The sequence below is a fragment of the Nothobranchius furzeri genome, chromosome 9 (assembly GCF_043380555.1).
Source record: "Nothobranchius furzeri strain GRZ-AD chromosome 9, NfurGRZ-RIMD1, whole genome shotgun sequence".
In the NCBI taxonomy this organism is placed as follows: Eukaryota; Metazoa; Chordata; class Actinopteri; order Cyprinodontiformes; family Nothobranchiidae; genus Nothobranchius; species Nothobranchius furzeri.
In genome coordinates, this window is record NC_091749.1 from 57,616,497 (window position 1) to 57,637,891 (window position 21,395).

Consider the following 21,395-nt stretch of genomic DNA (forward strand, 5'->3'; position numbering starts at 1 on the left):
CACTGACCACTTTCCACACTCTACTACTATCTTCTACAATCTGCTCTTTAACTGTATTATTTCCTGCTATTACAGCTGTTAACTTTATTTTCTCTCTAAGTGTTTTTCTCCCCAGAAGAAGCTACAACGATGTTCTGCTGAGCTGTGGTGGCCTCATGGAGGGGGCCATCGTGTAGCGCACCGCTGCTAACCATTCTCCCTCTCCTGATAATAACTTTTTGCTTTCCTTGATGTTGGATGTGCTACTGCTAGTTTACCCGTTTAATTATAGATCCACTAGGATAAATACAATAAAGTTTATCTCACCAAATAGAATATTTACTAAGGCATCACAATATAACTATAGACACATTACTTTGTCTGTGTGTGTGTGTGTGTGTGTGTGTGTGTGTGTGTGTGTGTGTGTGTGCGCGTGCGCCTGCTCTGTCTTCTCGATCCCCAGTGAGTCGTGGAAGATGGCTGCTTATACTGAGCCAGGATTCTCTGGAGGTTTCTTCCTGTTAAAAGGGAGTTTTCCTCTCCACTGTTGCTTTATGCTTGCTTAGTATGAGGATTGCTGTATAGTCACTGACTAAGGCTTGATGCAATTTGCTGGGTTCCTTATATAGGAAACATTATTTCTGATTGGCTTAATGAACTGACCTGTATTGGAATGTTTATTATGTGAAGTGCCTTGAGACGACTCTTGACGTGATTTGGCGCTATATAAATAAACTTGAATTGAATTCAATGTTATGATGGGAACTTCAAGGTGAAAGCGCTCTCTTTAATCAAGAAAATGTTAATGAATCCATAGGTGATTGGCTCTTAGGTTGGATTTCACCAGTTGTGTGGTGTTTATTGTATTTTAGTTTATAATTGGCTTAATTAAAGCTGCAGTTATATCCAACAGGGTAACAAGGTTTTGGTAACAAGGTTTTATCACCAGAGCTCTAATGATGCAACTACAGAAAAAATGTCCACAAGAGGGCAGCAAAATCTCTCCCCCTGTAGAGTTTATTGCAATCATCTGAATTCTTCTTGGAATGTAATATGTTACATATTTGGTGCAAAACTCTTTCTGCAGGAACATGCTTCTTCAGTGAAGCACAAGTGACTCCATCCTTTGTATCACATTTCGTCTTTGGACTCGGTTTTCTGCAGCAAACTAAATAAATTTGATTGTGAGTGGAGCAGCAAACCAAGCAGAAACCTGGAGGTATCGCGGTGCTTTGGATTGAAAACGATTGTGATGCGCTGATAGATTATCTATCATTTGATCACCAAGCAGTGTGCCTCCACTGTCTCCCTGAATGAACGTCTCACCTTTGTCGTCATTCCTCTGTGTGTCCATCCTGTCAAGAGTGTCAAGCAGCCCATCGATCTGTGTCTTTATCAGAGTCAGCTCCTTTTTAATCACCTGCAACTCCTCCAAACCCACTGTAAAGAGAGAGGGGATGGAAATGACCGAGGAAGCTACTGAACCTGAAATACCTGCTGGCAGGGCTTCGAGTGTAGCCGATATGTGGGGTGGAAAAACGACTCCCAGTGAGAACTTTATTTAGAGGAAGAGCTAAACGCTTTGCAGGCACACACACACGCACGCACGCACGCACGCACGCACACACACCGTTTTTAGTGGTTTCTGCTTCACCCCACCTGCTTTAAATCAATAGGTGACTATCGGGCACAACACGAGGACATGCTGAAGAAATCATCCAACCGTGGAATCAAAGAAAGCATACCTCCATTTGATATCGTTGGTATAGTTTTTACTTCCACCAGAGCTTCAAATTTGTAAAACAAGGGACTTTTCTTTTTTTTAACAGATAACGGATTTCCACAAAATAAAACCCATCTTCTTGGAAGCTGGGGCTGTTTTTCATTTGATTTCTGTTTTTGTCTAATCAAAGATTTAGTTAGCTTTATACCTTACATAAACTACAAGTGTGTCAGGAAAAGTGTGTCATTGCTTTCACAGGGTATCTGTAGGATTAAAGGAGCCCAATTTAAGACTTTTTAAGACATTTTTTAAGGCCACTTTGACCAAATTTAAGCTATTTTTTAAATTAAATTTAAGCTATAATTTCCAGCTATTTTCTGGAACCGGTGCTAACCACGTCGTGAACGTGGGATTAACCATCCAGTTACCATTAATGTTGCACTTCCCCATGGCGCAAACTCCCACTAGCATGCTCATCTAACAATAGCCCCCTTTCACAACCAACCAAATGTGTACGGTTCCGCTTACGCCAATATCGTACACAGAACATGCTGAACTAACTAGAAATTCATGAAAATTTTATAGAAATAAAATAATCTTGTTTATTGGGCCTTTGGTAATTTAAGACCTTTGGAAACTATTTAAGGATTATTTGTCATTTTTAAGGATTTTTAAGGCCTTAAATTTGGAAAAGCAAATTTAAGACTTTTTAAGACTTTTTAAGGACCTGCAGATACCCTGTTTCAGAAAACATTGAAAACACTCATTTATGCAACTTCAATCAACAGAGAAAACACACTGCAGCTCCAAAATGAATGAAGAGAATCAGCTCTAACATGAAGAATTTAACAGCAACTAAACTAGAATATCTTCTCTAGTTAAAAATACATTTTAACTACAGCAGCTCACGCAAAATTTATCAAATTAAACATTAAGACCAGGAGGGCAATCATGTATTATACCAAGATTTTGGATGAAAACAGTAGAAACCTGCAGCATAGAGTAATAAACACAACAGATGATATTTTACATAATGTTCTGAGCCTTAAGTGCAATCTAAGTAGCAGCCCTTTATCGTTACTCACACTTGGCTGTGCTTGAAGTGGACTGGGCTCTGGATCTTTTAGAGTAGGTTCTGTCTCGACTGCGTCGGTGCCCACTAGAGTAGGCGGACAAACGGGATCTCTTGGCTGGACTTTGTCCCAGAGGTGGAGGAGAGATGGATGCTGGCACTCGCTGGTAGTCATATGCCCTGCAAATTAGGCAGACACTCGTTTAGAAACAACAGTATAGCGGCCCTGACTGTGTCTTAGTTGTACTTTTAAGGGAAGTTTTCTGTGTTTTTATTAATTAATTAATTTTATTTTTGGCCCAGCGGAGATGGCAGAATAGGGTGAAAATAAGATGATTATTCTGGGAAAAAAAAACTGAGCTATCCAAAGTCTTCATATAAAGTTTAAGGCTTTAAAAGTTTCAGCTTAAGATAACAAATTGTAAAGTTTAGAATCCCAATCAGTCAATAAACTTGTGTTCAAATGAAAAAAACTGATACACAAAAACATCTAATCATTAAAAACTGATCAGTAATAATCTTTATTTAGAGTCTATTTTAGGACATCCTCAGGAAAACATCAAAACAGAAGTTAAACCAACAGATTTGGATATCAGGGAAAACATCAGGTATCAGGTAAACATACATTTTTTCTGACCAATTGTCTCTTGATACCTGGTATTTTCTCCCAGGTAACTTCCCACATGATATTGATGCTTTTTCTTCTGACTGATTTCTTTTTTTACTGATAACAAACAATTTTTGGTTTTGACAGTTTTCTTTCCGATACCTGAGTTTGTTTTTTTATTTTTACTCATTCCATCCATCGTCGTCCGCTTATCAGAGCTCATTTTAGATTATTTTTTGTAAAATTTTTAAAACTACTTTGCTCGACAACTCTTTTCCCCTCTACTGATACTGATACGAGGAGTGGTTCACGTGTATAATAAATATATTTGCAGAGGTGTCTAGTAGTCATTCTCGGGTGGAAAAAACATACCGGTGCACTAAAAGTTGTCCACATCCCACCTGAGCCTCAGATGGCAGGATTTGGAGTCTTATTTCCTGATATTTGGACATCTCGCCCCGGACTGGATAACAGCAACACGATTCTACCACCACGGACTTGCAACGTTGATATTTTGATATCATCTCCACAAATAACACAAGCCTGGAGGAGCTTCTGCTGTGTGGTGAAGTCGCTAATGCTAACGGTTTACTTCTACTAGCCGAGATGTCCCCTGCTATTTCCTGGACTGTAAAACAACAGCCTTCAGAAATAGTCATTAAAAAAAAGGTTTTCAGTGCTCCACACCTTTAATGATTTTTTGGTTTGTCGACTTTTCACCTGATACCTGATGTTGTTTTTTTATGCTGCCTTATAATGTTTTAAACCTGATGCCTTTTCATCTGACAGCTTTATCATTAAAAGTCTGACTTCTGAGGCCATTTGGTCAAAAGTCTGAGGATGTACTCATGAAACCTAAGAACATCCTAAAATTGACATCTCACATTTAGTTGGAGTTTGTTTCATTTTCTAACCTTTTCAAAGAATATTTTTGTAAAAATATTTTTTTTATGAGCATGTTAAAGTGAAATACTGAAATGTTGTTTTTCCTTATTTCATTCAGTAATAAATAAATAAATAAATAAAATACCTACTCTTTACACCTCAAATAAAACATGCCGGCACTTTCGTTTGAAATTTTGAATTACTTTTGTACAAGTCAAAGAAGCAGAGAAATTCAAAATGAAATAGAAAAAGGCAATAAACTCTTTATGTAAAAACGCACATCTTTATTCATTACTTCTTTGTTTTTTATTTTCTAGACGAGTGAAACTGTTTCGCTAGTCTCGCCCCTGCCTCTTCCCTATGGACTGCTCCACGTCTCTATCTGTCACTGAACGTAATTGGTTCTGTCAGGGCCAATCAATAGCTCCCCGCCAGGCTGGTAGTGCTGGAGATGAGGGAGGGGGTGTATCACAGTCAAGCTCTGTAGTGGTTACAGAAATGACGCTTTGTGGCTGGCTGTTTCTGCAGAAATAGAAATATAGTTGGGATAAAAAATAAAAAAAAGAATAAAAAGAGAGTCCTTGACACTCACTGACCCACTGACCAGGACAAACACAAGATCAAAACCAATAATCACTAAAAACAACCGTAGATTAGATTCATGCACACACTGCCTTCATCGAACACACAGATGACAATGCCAGATGTTGATGAGGTGTATTTGTTTTATTAGGACACCACAAGCGTGTGAGCTTAGAGGATTTGGGTGTTGCCCGTGCAGCGAAACAGCGACCAAAGACTTATAGGAGTTTAAAGTCGTTTAGAGCAGTTTGCAGAGGCAGATACACAATGTGATGTTACACCGACTTTGAAGTGTCATCTGAGAGAATGGAAGCTCAGACAATGAGAGATGGCGGACGAGTGAGGATTACAGAAAAAAAGTGTGTGAATGTGGGAGTGTTTGTCTCTGAGGATTAGACCCCACAAGAAAAGCAGCTTAGTCAGCTAGAGCTGTTATCTGTGGGCTGAAAGACACTTTATGGTTGTGTTCTAACAAGAGGACGGTGGACAAAATACACTCATTTCTCTCTTCTCCATGTACTGACATCAAAACGCACCAATGCAGGCACGCATACGCGCACACACACACACACGCACACGCACACGCACACGCACACACACACACACACGCACACACACACGCACACGCACACACACACACACACACACACACACACACACACACACACACACACACACACACACACACACACACACACACACACACACAACACACACACACACACACACACACACACACACACACACACACACACACACACACACACACACACACACACACACACACAGCTGTCAGTAGCATTAGCCAGCAGTATGGAGAACAATCATGGAACTGTGTTACAAACAAATTGAAAATCAGTGGTGAGTGTTACCCACCAAATAAAAACTGAAAAATGCACAGCAAGGAAAACCAAATCAAAGCTACTAAAATAAAACACAAAATATGACAGAAAATTATCAGAGCATCTGGGCATCGATGTTTGCAAGAAAGTTGATGAAAAATGATGAACAAAAAATGATGTGTGTGTGTGTGTGTGTGAGCATTATGAATGTGTTGTTTTGTGCCGTGTGGTCGTCTTCTGTTATTCAGATGTGCTGAGAGCAGCGGTTAGGAGTGTGGTGGTGAGGGGTGTGTGTGTGAGGGGGTCCCTCAGCAATTTCAAATGATAATACAGAAGCCACAAAGCTCAGCTTGCTACCTTGTACACCTGACTGCTGAGCTCACAGCGCACGCAGGCACACACACACACACAGACGCGTGTGGCCACACACACACACACACACACACACACGCACGCATGCACGCACGCACACTCACACACATAACTAACTGCTGAGCTAAGAGTTTTGTCCCAAAACAATAAACCTGATTTCAGTGTGTTTTTGTCTGTCTGTTATCAACCTGTTCAGGCAGCAAGAATGTGTGTGTAGCGGTGAGCTGTCAGGAGACACAAAAAACGTGTTTTGTGACTTGTTGATTCTTTGAACCCACTGTTTTGTTCTTTTTAAAACCTTATGACCAGTAATCTTGCTCTAATTCAATTATTTTATTTCATTCTGTTCTGTTATTCAAAGAAAATTGCTTTCTATAATCATGCATGCAAGAAGAAATTAGATACTAGTGTTGTGTCTATGCCTAGTTTTAAATGATAAATGACCTACACTTGTATCGCGCCTTCAGAGTCAGAGGCCTCCAAAATGCTTTACTCGATTATAAATAATCAGATAGTGCTTTTGTGGGTTTTGAAGCCATGTTCATGAACACAGCTGACAGCAGGATTACGTCTGATTATATGAAAATGTACATTTTTTGAGTGAAAGCAGCAATTTCTTGTATAAACACTATAGAATCCACTTAATCTTATTCCTTCAGCTTCCTGTGACAAACTGTGGTAAGGTGCGTGAGTTTCCCAACAGTACCTGTCATAGTAGTCCTCCTGATAGCTGTCGTAGTCCAGGTCAAGCTCGGATCTGTAAGGGAAATGGAAGGAAGGAAGAAAGAAAACAATATTTTATATAACGCCTCTCAAGATAAAAATCACGAGATGCTTCACAAAAACAAACAAAAAATATTTTAAATATAAAAATTTTTAAAAAACGATTAACAATGTTTTAAAAATGTGAGGAAAGGCAGAGAGAAAATGAATAGGAACAAGGGAAATCAGAGGGAGGCTGAGAAATAACAGCTAAATGTTACTAAAGTGCTTAAAATGTACAAGTTATTGGTGTGGGTTAGAAGAAACAACAGGGACGAATTCTGTGTTCATGATCTGCAAGGGCACAGAAAAAAACACTAGATTTGTCTGCCGTAGCATCCGGTTTGAAAATCAATTTAAAACTGCATGAAGCATCATCGTTGGTTCAATCTCAGGTGTCGGCACCAGTTTGCTGGTCTTTAACCCGTGATCTGGTCTGCAGCTGGCTGCAGCTTGGTTGGAACCAGTCTGGTCCAAACCTTCCTGGTTCTTTCCTAGCGGGGGACAGATGCTCTGAGCTTTTGAACTATTTCAACTATGGCAACTCATTTTAACTTTAACATAGCAATGCTTCAATAAAAAATGAGGCAGCGATTCAATTTGACCTTGGTTTATTTATAAAAAGCAGAGGAAAAAGTACAAGCACAAAAACAGGACCCAGACCTCTTCAGATGATCTCTAAAAAGGTGCCGAGGCATCTTTGTCCTCTTATCTGTGTGGATAACAATTCTTATGCTACATAAACAAAATAGGAAAATCATGGCTGTAACTGTGGCTAGTCTGATTGTGGAATGAGATCAAAGCAATTCCAGCCAGTTTTAACCAGCTTCCTAAAGTCAGATAGAAACCTGGAGCAAAGTGAGCCGGGTCAGATATCACACAAACATTCCAACATGATTGAAACCCAAAGAATAAGAAGTAGGTGAATGATGCTATAGTTGTGGCACACTGATTCACCAGGAGAGAATGGTGGAGAGATGAGTGAAAGTAAGCCACAGAGAGATCCTATTCTGGTGTGTCAGACCTCACCACCCCTCCAAATCCCTCAAACAAGCCTCTAATAATCCCTCCATGTGGCGCGCAGCCCCTCTTTTCCATTTCTGAATCGCTCCCTTTATCAGTTTTTCATTTCTTCCCACGACTGAACTTTGAATAGAAAATTTACTTTACTTAAATTTAATCTATTCATCATACTACTCTGAAATCTCTCTCTCTCTCTCTTTATTTATTTTTTTTTACTATTTCTAAAGTCACCTCTCCAGTTATTCACTAAGGAGAGGCTCTCCTTAGTGAATAACTAGCTGAAATGACACAATATAAGAAGAATGTGGTCACTATTTTAGGGGTGAAAATTGATGAAGCCGTTAGATTTGACGCACAAATAAACACGGTTGTTCGAGCATCTTTTTCAATCTGAAACGGTTGTCCAAGATAAAGCCTCTCCTGTCCAGAGTACATCTGAAAACAGTATCGACTACTGCAAAGCCTTGTATGCTGGACTGAGTCAAGCTACTACTGCACGACTCCAGCTACTCCAAAACTCTGCTGTGAGATTTGTGACTGGGACCAGAAGGAGAGACCACATCACGCCGTCTCTGCACAGGCTCCTGGTGTTTTACTGGGCAAGATCCTCCTCCATGTGTTCACGGTGCTGCAGGGCAGTGCTCCCCCATATCTTGCTGAACTGTTGCAGCGGCGTGTCCCTGCTCGGGTCCTTTGCTCTGCTGAGCTGGAGTGGCTGGAAGTCCCTCGCTCTAAACTCAGATCAAGGGGGGACCGGGCCTTCTCAGCGATGACCCCTACACTCTGGAATGAGCTTCCTCCGGCAGTGAAACAAGCTCCTTCTCTAAGGGAGTTCGTCTCGCCTGAAAACTCACCGTTATCTACTAGCTTTCCCCCATCATCGTTGACCCTGGCTTTTGTATTTTTACCTTTTGCACTTTATAGCTTTTAATTACTTTTACTTGTACTTTTCTATTTATTTATTTATTTATTTATTTAGTCAGTTTTACTCTTTCATGTACTATGTTGTTTTAATCCTTGTTTTTATGTGCTGTTCAGCACCTTGGGCCTCCGATAAGGTGGTGGCAGGTGCTGACATACATTTCCACATTTGACCCATCCCGTGGGGAGCGATGAGCTGCAGCTGTGGCTGTGCTTGGGAACAATTTGATGGATTAAGCCCCCAATCCAACACCTTAGTGTCAAGCAGGGAGTCATCGGGTCCCATTTTCAAGGTCGTTGGTATGACCCGACCGGGATTTGAACACTAATCTCCCAGTCCCAGGGCGGACAGTCATACCACCAGGCCACTGTTTAAAGAACAATTATTGATATTTGGGACATGAATTTTGGGCAGGACATTTGTGAAGCGACTCTGGCTCTCAGAATGTTTCTCTATCAGTCTCAGGAGTTGGACGAGTCTCCTGGACGTCGTCAGCTTCTCTCTAATAATCAAATAATTTAGAACCAATCCCATTAACACACATGAATGTGTGCACATGATCACAGCAAAATAAAGAGCCTAACAGCCTGAGTCTTAGCTGAAGAGTTATTTAGGATCAAACCGTAATCACATTTCCTCCAGCGCTGCTCTCATGGACCCTTCTGTCTCATGCCAGCTGGTTTTCTAAGCTCAGGGGACAGGAAACCTCCAAATAATTTATGACAAGTGCTAGTTTCTGAGCAACACACTTATCAGGAGTGCAAACCATAATTTCAATCTAATCTCAAAACTGCTTCCAAATATTCTACTTAAAAGTAAGAGGCTGTTTTAGCACATTTTATCAAATCACTTGAATAAAATCAAGAAGGCATTTGTGGTGAATCTGTCTTTATGCTGCACCAATAAAACTCGTTCAGCAGCAACTCCTTAACTTCTCAGCCAAATAGACCTTTTATTATTTTATTAAATCACATTTAAGATTTTATTAGTTTGTATTTAACCTAAAGGAGAAGCATGTTGGATTTACTACCACCTACTGACAAAGTTAGACGTTACAACCAGCTGTGATTTCAGCTGCTAATGAAATTACAAATTATTAGATTGTGTAGGAATTATTAGGTTACTAAATGCAAACCTCAGTTTGGAGTTTAATTGGTGTCAAACAACTCCTATGTTTTTCTTCTCTTGTCTTCTCTCCCAACAACTGGGTCAGGAACAATCACAATCTTTTTAGTTTAAATTTTATTTTTTATTTGCAGTTTGCAGTTAAATAAGTTCCTGCTCACTCTCAAAAATACCAAAAATTCTGAGTAAATCATGACAAAAACTATTTAAATGAACTTTCTAACGTTATTCTTATATTAAACTGGGGTTACTAAATAAATCATCACATTGTAAATTATATATGAGTCATAAATTTGCACAAAAACAATAATCAACGTCTCTCAATGCCTGTTAGAAAGAATGCTGTCGCAAAAGCAAAACTTTGCAAGAAATTTAAGCACAGAGGAGATTATTACTGTTATTTAAAATTCGGAATAAATATAATTAATATCAAAATTTGATCACTAAAACATTTAAACGTTACTTTTTCCAAGATCACTAAATACATTTTTTAAATGTGCAAAGGAAAGTTTTTAAGAATCTTTAGAAAAATATGCAAATATCAAAACTTTAGTAAGAATTCAAAATAGATCTTTTTTTTCTAAGACACAATTTAAACAAATTATGCGAAATTCATGCGGATACTTTAAAAATTCAAGTAACCCATAACGCATTGGTGTTTTTCCAGGAATTATGTGGAAACCAGACAGAGTAAAACCTGATTATTAATTTGTGAGATTAACAGATTGTTGTTAAATAACAGTGACTGATCACTAAACGGCGCAACAGAGGGATCATGCAGTTACATCCTTCACCGTGTAAACAGAGGATTAATACAGGAAATCAACCCTGATACAGATGTATGTTGAATAACAAACATTTCATTGTTCGTGATATAATGACTGCTGGGTCATTAAAATGTCGCTGTGGTGCTGTAATGACTTGCCGTCAGTGCTTTTGCGTGATTTAGTGAAGATAAATCTGCGACAGGTAAGTATGGCCCATTTAAACTGCAATTACATGCAAAGAGAGGCGCCGGAGAGACCAGAAGAGAGCACAGCAGATGGACAGCGGGGTTACTAAAGGCTAATTAATTTCTTTTCATAATTTCTCAAGTGCCAGAGCAATCCATTAGACGTGCCTGGCCATAAATCATCTCGGGCTCAGCGTGTCTTTGTGTGTGTTTTGTGCTCACTGACAAAAGGAGAGTTGCTTTTGTAAAAAATAATTTAAAAAAAAGGCATCCCAGAGATTTCCTCCAAACCATCCACCAAAAGGCTGGAAAACATCAGCATTTCACAGATTCCGTGCATAAAAAACCTAAACAGCAACAAACTTGGGATAAAGTATTGGTATGTTGTTTGACTCTTTTAGAAACCTGACAGACGCCGCTATTTAAATTTCAGACAGGAAATCAACAAACCAATTTTCCGTTTTTGTTTTCTTGTTGTTGGCCATGACTCCTTCGGTGAACAATCAGTCCTCCTTTGGTATTAGACTTCTATGCAATCAGAACCCCGAAAATACTTATTTATTTTGAAAGTTTGACAGCTAAAATGAAAGATTGAGAACTTATTGTACAAATGAGTGAAGATTTCAGTTGCCTGAGCTAAATATAGACCGCTCACAGTAACAAAACAGATCATTGGCTGAAAATGAGAACAGATAGAGAAAAGGAGAAGACATGTTTGGGTTCCACGTATGACAAAACCTTTAAAAGCTCTCTTAAAAACTCTTCATTTTGTGCATTTCTACTACAAATGCATCATGATCTTGGATTTATATTTGCATTAATAATTAGGTTTAATGATTACCTTTCAGTGATTGAACTGAGTAGAATTAGATGAATGTTTAGAGGGAGAAGTCTTTAAAGTTCTTGAACTGAGTAATTTTTAACACTTGACAGATTACTCTAGTATTCAGTCAGGAGGAATTTGTGCCCCTGGGTGGGGGTGGGGGGTTTGGTGCCTATCTCCAGCTGTCTCCGGTCCTGCAGGCGGGGTACACCCTGGACAGGGGCATCGCAGGGCAACACAGAGAGACACAGGACAAACAACCAAGCACACACACACACACACACACACACACACACACACACACACACACACACACACACACACACACACACACACACACACACACACACACACACACACACACACACACACACATTCCAGATCTGAACAACATTTTCTCCTTTAAATTATTATCTCTACAACATGAACACTCAACATATCTCTGTTTTGTGTGTATTAATATTTTGTTGGTGAATCATTCAAACATCCTCCATATGTGTTGAACTTTTGACCCTCCTGGATTTCCTCTTTCTTGGAAGTTGTTTTTATTAGATTTTAGCTTTGCTTCCTACTCCATAAGCAAACATACTTAATTAGGATGAAAATCTAGATTAATGTCACACCCACAGTGCCTTGGAATTAATTGCAAAGTTTAGTGGAAAGTTTGCAGAACAGCTTCTTCATCATAATCTGATCTCACATTAAGATATCTGTCCAAAAGATTAAACACTAAAGCACGTCCTTCTATGATTACAAAAGCAATATTTGCACACTTCTTAGCCGCAATAAAGTGTTCTGCAGCTTTGGGAATATTTAATATTCTGCAAGCATATAATGAGCCAACAGGATGATACAGTGAGGGAGATTATGAAGGATTGGAAGAGAAATAATGCAGTGCAGTTGGTTTCAAGTGAGGATTTGACTGAGTACCAGCAGAGATTGTAAGCCCCTTTTTATTCCCTCTGCGCTCCTTTTCCTGTTTTCGTCCAAACACGACTCCCGCAGCTCCTAACCATTTATGGCTTTATGGAAACTGGTCCGAAAAGGGTGTTATGTTGTGTGAGTAATAGCAAAGAAAATGCACCATGATTAAACAACATGCAAGCTAAAGTAAAATGGGCCCAACTTTGGCCAAACTTTCTCATTACTCAAAAGCTGCAGCAAACTGCTGATGAAGTTGACGAGTCATTATCATGCAGCGTGTGACATGCTACTTGACCAAGGGTGTGTCCGAATCCACGGGAAGGATGCTTGTAAGAGTGCGGTGACGTCACAGCGCAGCGACGAGTACTGTCCGAATTCCAAGAATACTCATACTCACGTCCTCAAACGCGTCCTCGCTCTGCCCACATTTCGAGGGCGGGTCTGTTGTATCCTCACAGAACAAGGCTATCCCAGCATGCTGTGGGCGCCGGCTGTGGATTTTCAACAGGCAGAGAAAATGGGGAGAGCTACGAAGTTTTAAACGTAAGAAACCTTAAAAGCTTAACGCGGTTCAGTTTATAGACATTTTTCGTTTGTATATTTGTTTTTTAAACTACATTTTAGGCAGAAATCAGTATCGCGGGTCCCAGTTATTCCTGTGTGTGTGTGTAGCGAATTAAACTTGTCATTTATTTTAAGGACAACGGAGAAAAGAAGCATTTTTATTAAGCTTAGAGGTGAAGAGTGAAGCTGTTTACACACACAACCACAGAAGTTTTTCTGTGAAAAGTAGTTTTACATTCGGGGATTTACACAGTTTTAATGAAGTAAAACGTTTGTGTGAAGAATATAATTTTTATCTTCTCATGTGGATGAATGTAAAAATGTGTTTATTGCCTTTTTGTCACCTGTGTCTCTGATTTTCTCTGTAGGACTGCAGGTGTCCAGGATCAGGAGAGGCTTTACCTGTTGGTCATCCTGGGAGAGGCCTTCTACTGTCATCATGTTAATGTTATAACTTTCTGGTCATTGATTTTATCACCAGTTTTATTATTACAGATGTTTTTTGAACATGTTACATGAACAGAAAATGAAAAGATGGTAAGGAGACAAGATTATTTATAATAGGTTAAACTTATTTACAGATCAAAACCAGTATGGACCAGTTTTGTACGGTTAAAGCAGGATTAACCTGAGTGACTCTTCCTGGATCATTTATTTAAACTGAGTGAGCAGGAAGTCTTTAACAGTGCAGCTGGATCTGCTGCAGGAGGATCCAGACGTGGATGGAGGGCTGGAGCAGACCCTTGGCTGGACGTTTCTGGTCAGAGGAACATCATACAGGACGGTCTGCAGAGAGCTTTGGGATGCTTCCTCTCACTGTCCACTCCATCGTCCATCTACAGGGACTGCTGGGCTGGCTCAGACGACGGCTGTTACATCTCTGTGAATGACTTGCCGTTTAACAATAGTGATGGTCTGCAGGTACCTCCTCTAGGACAGAGCACCACTGACCTCCTCCACACACATCTTCCTCAGGCTCATCCTCCAGACCCACAACTTCACCAGCACCGATGCAGATGTGCAGCATAGTGCATGCTGACCTGTAATAGATTAAATAAGAGTTTGTTTTTTTTATAGAAAAATGTAAAACAAAACATAACCTGCAGTACACTGGTTCTGTTCAGTTTAAACAAAAGCAGCAGGGAATAAATAAAAACTACAGAGAATTTACATTTTTAAGACAGATCTAATCATTATTAGGCTTAAGTTGAATAAATAAATGCACACTGAAAACACTTCAATACTCTTTATTAAAAAGCCTGTTTTTTAAAGCATTTTACCCCCATTTGATGCAAAATTAGTTCTAAGGTCCAATTTACATTAGAAAACATCCTACTGCATTCAACATTTATAATGCATTTGGTTTATATTAATTACCTACATGATAATACTCTGTAGTAATGTGTTGTGTACGTTTAACAAGTTCATTCTGTAGCTTAAAACATACATGAAACCATCTAAAGTTAACATGTAAGTCCTGAAAGCTTCTAGAATAAACAAAGTTACTTTACCTGAAAACGGTTGTGAACAAACGCTGCTGATGGACGTGAAGCTGCTGTAGCTCCTTAATATTCCTGCTCGATTTTTGTTAGCTTTAGCATTTTTCCTTTGCGTGCAGCTGCCGCCACAGCTGTGACGGGACCTACGGGCCACCGTAGAGGTGAAGGCTAGACTGTCCGAATTCAGCAAGAGCACCCGCTGACTTCCGGTTTTAGCGGTCTTCAAGGACCCGGTCTTGCTAGACCGGCGAGGACCCGTACTCATAAGCATCCTTCCTGTGGATTCGGACACACCCCAAGTTTGTCAAAATGCAGAAAACTGAAGCATCGTCTGTGTGTAGCCTGCTTACAGAGGAAGGTTCTCATACTGCAAACCTCAAAAAATATCAGAGAAGTTCAATGGACTTTAAGGAATATGGAAGGATTCATCAAGGGTGCCATTTAGAGAGTCCCTCTGGGAAGCTACAGCTTTGCAATTGCAATTATAAACTTCAACCAATGAATGCGAGTTTTCCTTGGAAATGTGATTCTGCCCACAACATTTTAAGCTAATTTGAATTTAGCCTCCTGTTGCTTTCATTTACTTACAAGATGGAGTCCAACATCGGGGCGACGGTGGCACAGGAGTTAAGTGCTCACCCAGTAATCGGAAGGTTGCAGGTTCGAGCCCCGCTCAGTCTGTCGTTGTGTCCTTGGGCAAGACACTTAACCCACGTTGCCTGCTGGCGGTGGTCGGAGGGACCGGTGGCGCCAGTGCTCGGCAGCCTCGCCTCTGTCAGTGCGCCCCAGGGCAGCTGTAGCTACATCGTAGCTCATCCCCACCAGTGTGTGAATGTGTGTGTGAATGGGTGAATGACTGTTTGTGTTGTAATGCGCCTTGAGGGGTTCCAGGACTCTAGAAGGCGCTATATCAAATACAGGCCATTTACCATTTATCAGATGACCATATTGGCCATCACATATTACCACTAACTGTACATTATGGTGCATTCGCATTAATGGCATGGGCTAGGTGGGGTTATTGCATTTACATTGACAGATCATTTGCTGCTGTGGCCCCCAGACTCTGGAACTCTCTCCCCCTGTGTCACGGCTGCCAGCCTGAAGAGGGGAAAAAGCAGCCAGGATCACCCAGCTCTGGTGATTGACTGGACACCGCCCCTCCTCCTCCTCTCTTCCAGGCTGCTGAGGAGCACAGCTGAACTGAATCCTCCTGATGAGCCACACCTGGGATAAAAAGGCTGTGCCTTCAGCAGTCTGGGAGGCAGCAGTGCAGGGGTTCTGCTGTCCTCCAGGTCTTGTTTCGTTTAACCCCGTCGTTGTGATGAGTTTTAACTTATAGTTTTAACTCTGAGTGATCCACATGGATCTTTTGTGCATGTCACCTAGTGTTGACTGTGTTTTAAGGTTAACTCTGATTTAGTTTTTAGACTTTTATCAACGTCATTGTGTTTTAAAACACCTTCAGTTTAGGTAAAACTTTTAATAAAGTTTTAACCAGGTGTTTTATATAGTTGATAATTTGTCTTTTAACTGTTAACCTTATAGTGAATTTCTCGTTTTGCATTATTTTAATAATGCTCGCCGTCTGTTTGCTCTTGTTTTTAGAACCTTTTATCACAATTAAACCCATTTTAAACGCCACTGTCGTATTTCTTATGTTACCCCCTCCTTCACATTTTAACATCTCCTGTCGGGGACGTAACATAAATGGGGGCTCGTCCGGGATGTTTATTTTAAACAGCAGACCATGAAGGAATGTACAATCCCTGGTGGTGGTATTTTAATGGTGTTTTATTTGTTTCAAGGTTTTAAACAGATGGCTTTGTGGATGACTGGCGGGTGCTTCTGGAGGCCTAGCTCCCGCTGGAGGATCCACTGCTGGATGGGCTCTCAGAGTCCACGAGCCTGATCCAGCCAAGCAGGATGAGAGGAGGATAAAAGACGTGGATCCAGAGATGACCCCCACAGGCAGGCTCAGGTGTTGCACCTAGCGGGTTAGCGTTGGTGGTTTACTCCACCATCTCGGGAGCACCCCAGGAAGGGCAGGGGCTAAACCCCCTCCCTTTGCTGGTCAGAATGTGCAACAGCACATGTGCTTAATCTGCCCGCCTGCGAAGTGCATGAAGAGTAGGGATTTTAGATAGCCTGTTTTATTTTATCGGGGGTCTCTCTTGTTTTGATGTGATCCTAGCTGTTAAAGAAAAAGTTTTAAAAGTTACTATTGTGTCCTTTACTAACTTATATCCTTTTTCTTTTGTTTATGTGTGGGGGTGTCACGGCTGCCAGCCTGAAGAGGGGAAAAAGCAGCCAGGATCACCCAGCTCTGGTGATTGACTGGACACCGCCCCTCCTCCTCCTCTCTTCCAGGCTGCTGAGGAGCACAGCTGAACTGAATCCTCCTGATGAGCCACACCTGGGATAAAAAGGCTGTGCCTTCAGCAGTCTGGGAGGCAGCAGTGCAGGGGTTCTGCTGTCATCCAGGTCTTGTTTCGTTTAACCCCGTCGTTGTGATGAGTTTTAACTTGTAGTTTTAACTCTGAGTGATCCACATGGATCTTTTGTGCATGTCACCTAGTGTTGACTGTGTTTTAAGGTTAACTCTGATTTAGTTTTTAGACTTTTATCAACGTCATTGTGTTTTAAAACACCTTCAATTTAGGTAAAACTTTTAATAAAGTTTTAACCAGGTGTTATATACAGGTGCTGGCCAGTAAATTAGAATATCATCAAAAGGTTGAAAATATTTCAGTAATTCCATTCAAAACGTGAAACTTGTACATTATATTCATGCAATGCACACAGACCAATGTATTTCCAATGTTCATTACATTTAAATTTGATATTCATAAGTGACAACTAATGAAAACTCCAAATTTGGTATCTCAGAAAATTAGAATATTCTAAAGGCCAATGAAAAAATGTTTTTTTCTCTAATGTTGGCCAACTGAAAAGAATGAACATGAAAAGAATGTGCATGTATAGCACTCAATACTTAGTCGGGGCTCCTTTTGCCTCAATAACTGCAGTAATGCGGCGTGGCATGGACTCGATCAGTCTGTGGCACTGCTCAGGTGTTATGAGAGCCCAGGTTGCTCTGATAGTCGTCTTCAGCTCCTCTGCATTGTTGGGTCTAGCGTATTGCATCCTCCGCTTCACAATACCCCATAGATTTTCTATGGGGTTAAGGTCAGGCGAGTTTGCTGGCCAATCAAGGACAGGGATACCATGGTCCTTGAACCAGGTGCTGGTGGTTTTGGCACTGTGTGCAGGTGCCAAGTCCTGTTGAAAGGTGAAGTCTGCATCCCCATAAAGTTGGTCAGCAGCAGGAAGCATGAAGTGCTCTAAAACTTCCTGGTAGACGGCTGCATTGACCCTGGACCTCAGGAAACAGAGTGGGCCAACACCGGCAGATGACATGGCACCCCACACCATCACTGACGGTGGAAACTTTACACTGGACCTCATGCAACGTGGATTATGTGCTTCTCCGCTCTTCCTCCAGACTCTGGGTCCTTGATTTCCAAAGGAAATGCAGAACTTGCTTTCATCAGAAAACATAACTTTGGACCACTCAGCATCAGTCCAGTCCTTTTTGTCCTTGGCCCAGGCGAGACGCTTCTTGCGCTGTTTCTTGTTCAAGAGTGGCTTGACACACGGAATGCGACACCTGAATCCCATGTCTTTCATGAGTCTCCTCGTGGTGGTTCTTGAAGCGCTGACTCCAGCTGCAGTCCACTCTTTGTGGATCTCCCCCACATTTTTGAATGGGTTTGTCGTCACAATTCTCTGCAGGGTGCGGTTATCCCTAGAGCTTGTACACTTTTTTCTACCACATTTTTTCCGTCCCTTCGCCTGTCTGTTAATGTGCTTGGACACAGAGCTCTGCGAACAGCCAGCTTCTTTAGCAATCACCTTTTGTGTCTTGCCCTCCTTGTGCAAGGTGTCAATGATTGTCTTTTGGACAGCTGTTAAGTCAGAAGTCTTCCCCATGATTGTGGTGCCTTCAAAACAAGACTGAGGGACCTTTTAAAGGCCTTTGCAGGTGTTTTGAGTAAATCAGCTGATTAGAGTGGCAGCAGGTGTCTTCTATATTCAGCCTTTTCAGAATATTCTAATTTTTTGAGATACCAAATTTGGAGTTTTCATTAGTTGTCACTTATGAATATCAAATTTAAATGTAATGAACATTGGAAATACATTGGTCTGTGTGCATTGCATGAATATAATGTACAAGTTTCACGTTTTGAATGGAATTACTGAAATATTTTCAACCTTTTGATGATATTCTAATTTACTGGCCAGCACCTGTAGTTGATAATTTGTCTTTTAACTGTTAACCTTATAGTGAATTTCTCGTTTTGCATTATTTTAATAATGCTCGCCGTCTGTTTGCTCTTGTTTTTAGAACCTTTTATCACAATTAAACCCATTTTAAACGCCACTGTTGTATTTCTTATGTTACCCCCTCCTTCACATTTTAACATCTCCTGTCGGGGACGTAACACCCTGAGCCTGAGATCAGTGGACTCCTTTAAAAAGCAGCTCAAAACTCACCTGTTCAAGCTGGTTTTGGTGTGACCTTCATCACTCTCTCCTCGTTCTGCTCTCCCCACCTATTCCACCTTCCTCAGGATCCACTGATTTCCCTCTTTCCTATTCACTCTCTCTTGCTTTACATTTTTTAATCACAATTATCTATTTTTTGTTCATTAAAACTACTTTTAATAATTTTCAAAATTCTTTTTTATATTTTTAAATTTTTTGTTTTTGTGAAGCACCTCGTGATTTTTATCTCGAGAGGCGCTATAGAAATGATATCTTCTTCTTCTTCTTCTACATTTGCATTGTTCATGCATAATTCTTCTATCCTGTTTCCACTGAACTGACCATATATGGACTGATTGGCCAGCTGATGATATGCCACTCTCACACCAGCTACTGGTGGGAGCCTCTGGTTAGTGCCAATATAATCAGCCAGCTGTGGGTTCCCACATGTGTGATTCATTAGTAATCTGGATTCAGTGGGGTAAACATCTTCTCTAAGTGTAGCTCAGACCGGTCCAAGCTGCAGCGGCAGCTCAAAGACCCACCGTCTGCTGTGGGTGCTTTTGGATGGGAGCGGAGACCATGGTTGCACTGCAGCTCAGGGAGAAGAGTAGGAAGCAAAAGCAGCACTGCTCACGTCCGCTTTTGTTTACTAAGTTTTGGCGCTTATTAATCTCCGTATACGGCTGTGTAAACACAACCTGGTCCCCACCTAGCCCAGGCCGAGCTGACCAAAGTGTCCTCTTGGGAGAAAAATGGAACTGAAGCTGAAATGATGAAGAAAAGTTCAAATGCATATGTTCTGTTCTTTATTATTATTGCAACTGATAGTTATGGGTGGATTTTTAATGAAACATAACAGATCTTAATGTGAGGTGTAGTTTTTACTCCGTCTACATCTCAAAGACCTTCCTTCTTTCATTCACAATAAGTCTTAAACACACGAGTATTTTACAACATTCAAAGCTCATGAAAAATACCTTTTGTCTCCAGTAAAGCACATGCTGGGAAATTAGAGATCCACATTAATTCTACAGTGTAAGAGCTAAAATAATTGATTTATATGGAAATCTACCAGTTGAGGTGGCTCGGGCATCTGGTTAGGATGCCTCCCTGGTGAGGTCCAACAGGGAGGAGATCCAAAGGAAGATGTAGGACACACTGGAGGGACTATGTTGTAGCTGGCCAGGGAACGCCTTTGGATTCAAGAGAATGGATGAATGGATGAAATCTACTAAAGTCACCACAGTTCATTCACACCAGTGTTGTTTTATTTTTCCAATCCCTTTTCAATCCCTGAAAACTAATACTTTTTTTAATCCTTTTTCTTGAATACAGTCCTGTCCCAAAGTGACCGTCCCATTATAAGAAGATTGTTTAGGGTGAATTAATGGTCCCACTGGCTCTAAACAAAAATATCTATATAAAATACATTTAAGGTTGTTCTTGCTAAGTTTAGTTTTAGTTTAGAGAAATCACAGCTATAAAATGCTGCAACCTTGACTACAGCATTCTGAAAAATCCGACCTTTATGCTGCAACAATCACGATTAGCAAACAATGTTAAGATCTGCCACCAGCACCTCCACCCTGCCTTCTAAAAATTCAGTCTGCTGTTCAGAATAATTTAAAAAAGGGCAGAAAGGCAGCTGCTGCATACAGTTCAAGTAATGTAAGATAAACACACAGCAAATATTGACTTCACTTTGAATTTTCTCCTGTTTGATCACTTTGCATTTTGTAAACTGACAAAATAAACATTTGAAAATAAATGTTAAACTGCACCAGACTTAAAGGTTATGTATACTGCTGTGTGTGCAATGCACAATGCAGCAAACTAATAAAAAAACACAATAAAATCCAGATTTACTCAGAGAGAGATAGTTAAAAATGAGATAAAGCACATAAACACTGTGCAGGGGGATTTTTTTAATGGAATGCAAAGAAATGATTATATAAAACGAGTTTATAGACTTACAATTAGAGGAGAGACAGAAAGAGTGAGAGAAGGATTTTGAGCACGATCAAGACGAGAGCAGAGAGGCTTTGATGGGGGAGGAGAGGAAGATGAAGGGAGTGCTGGTAGCTGTTCGCCCTCTCAGACTCTCTAAGGACGAACTCAGAGCTAATCTACTCCCTCTTTCCCTTTCATTTAATCACTGTCGCTGCTTGTCTCTGTTCCACACACATTC

The 21,395-nt window shown here is 40.6% G+C and overlaps 1 protein-coding gene across 1 annotated transcript in view; it reads right to left on the reverse strand.

Moving 5' to 3' along the window:
• The window catches only part of LOC107381323 (heterogeneous nuclear ribonucleoprotein C), a 50,201-nt gene that overhangs the window by 1,104 nt on the left and 27,702 nt on the right, over positions 1–21,395 (reverse strand). Inside the window, exons 3-5 of the mRNA XM_054732146.2 lie at positions 6,769–6,819; positions 2,788–2,954; positions 1,306–1,419 (exon numbers count right to left, since the gene is read on the reverse strand). Of these exons, the coding sequence (XP_054588121.2) occupies positions 1,306–1,419; positions 2,788–2,954; positions 6,769–6,819 (332 nt within the window). The remainder of the gene's footprint in view (positions 1–1,305; positions 1,420–2,787; positions 2,955–6,768; positions 6,820–21,395) is intronic.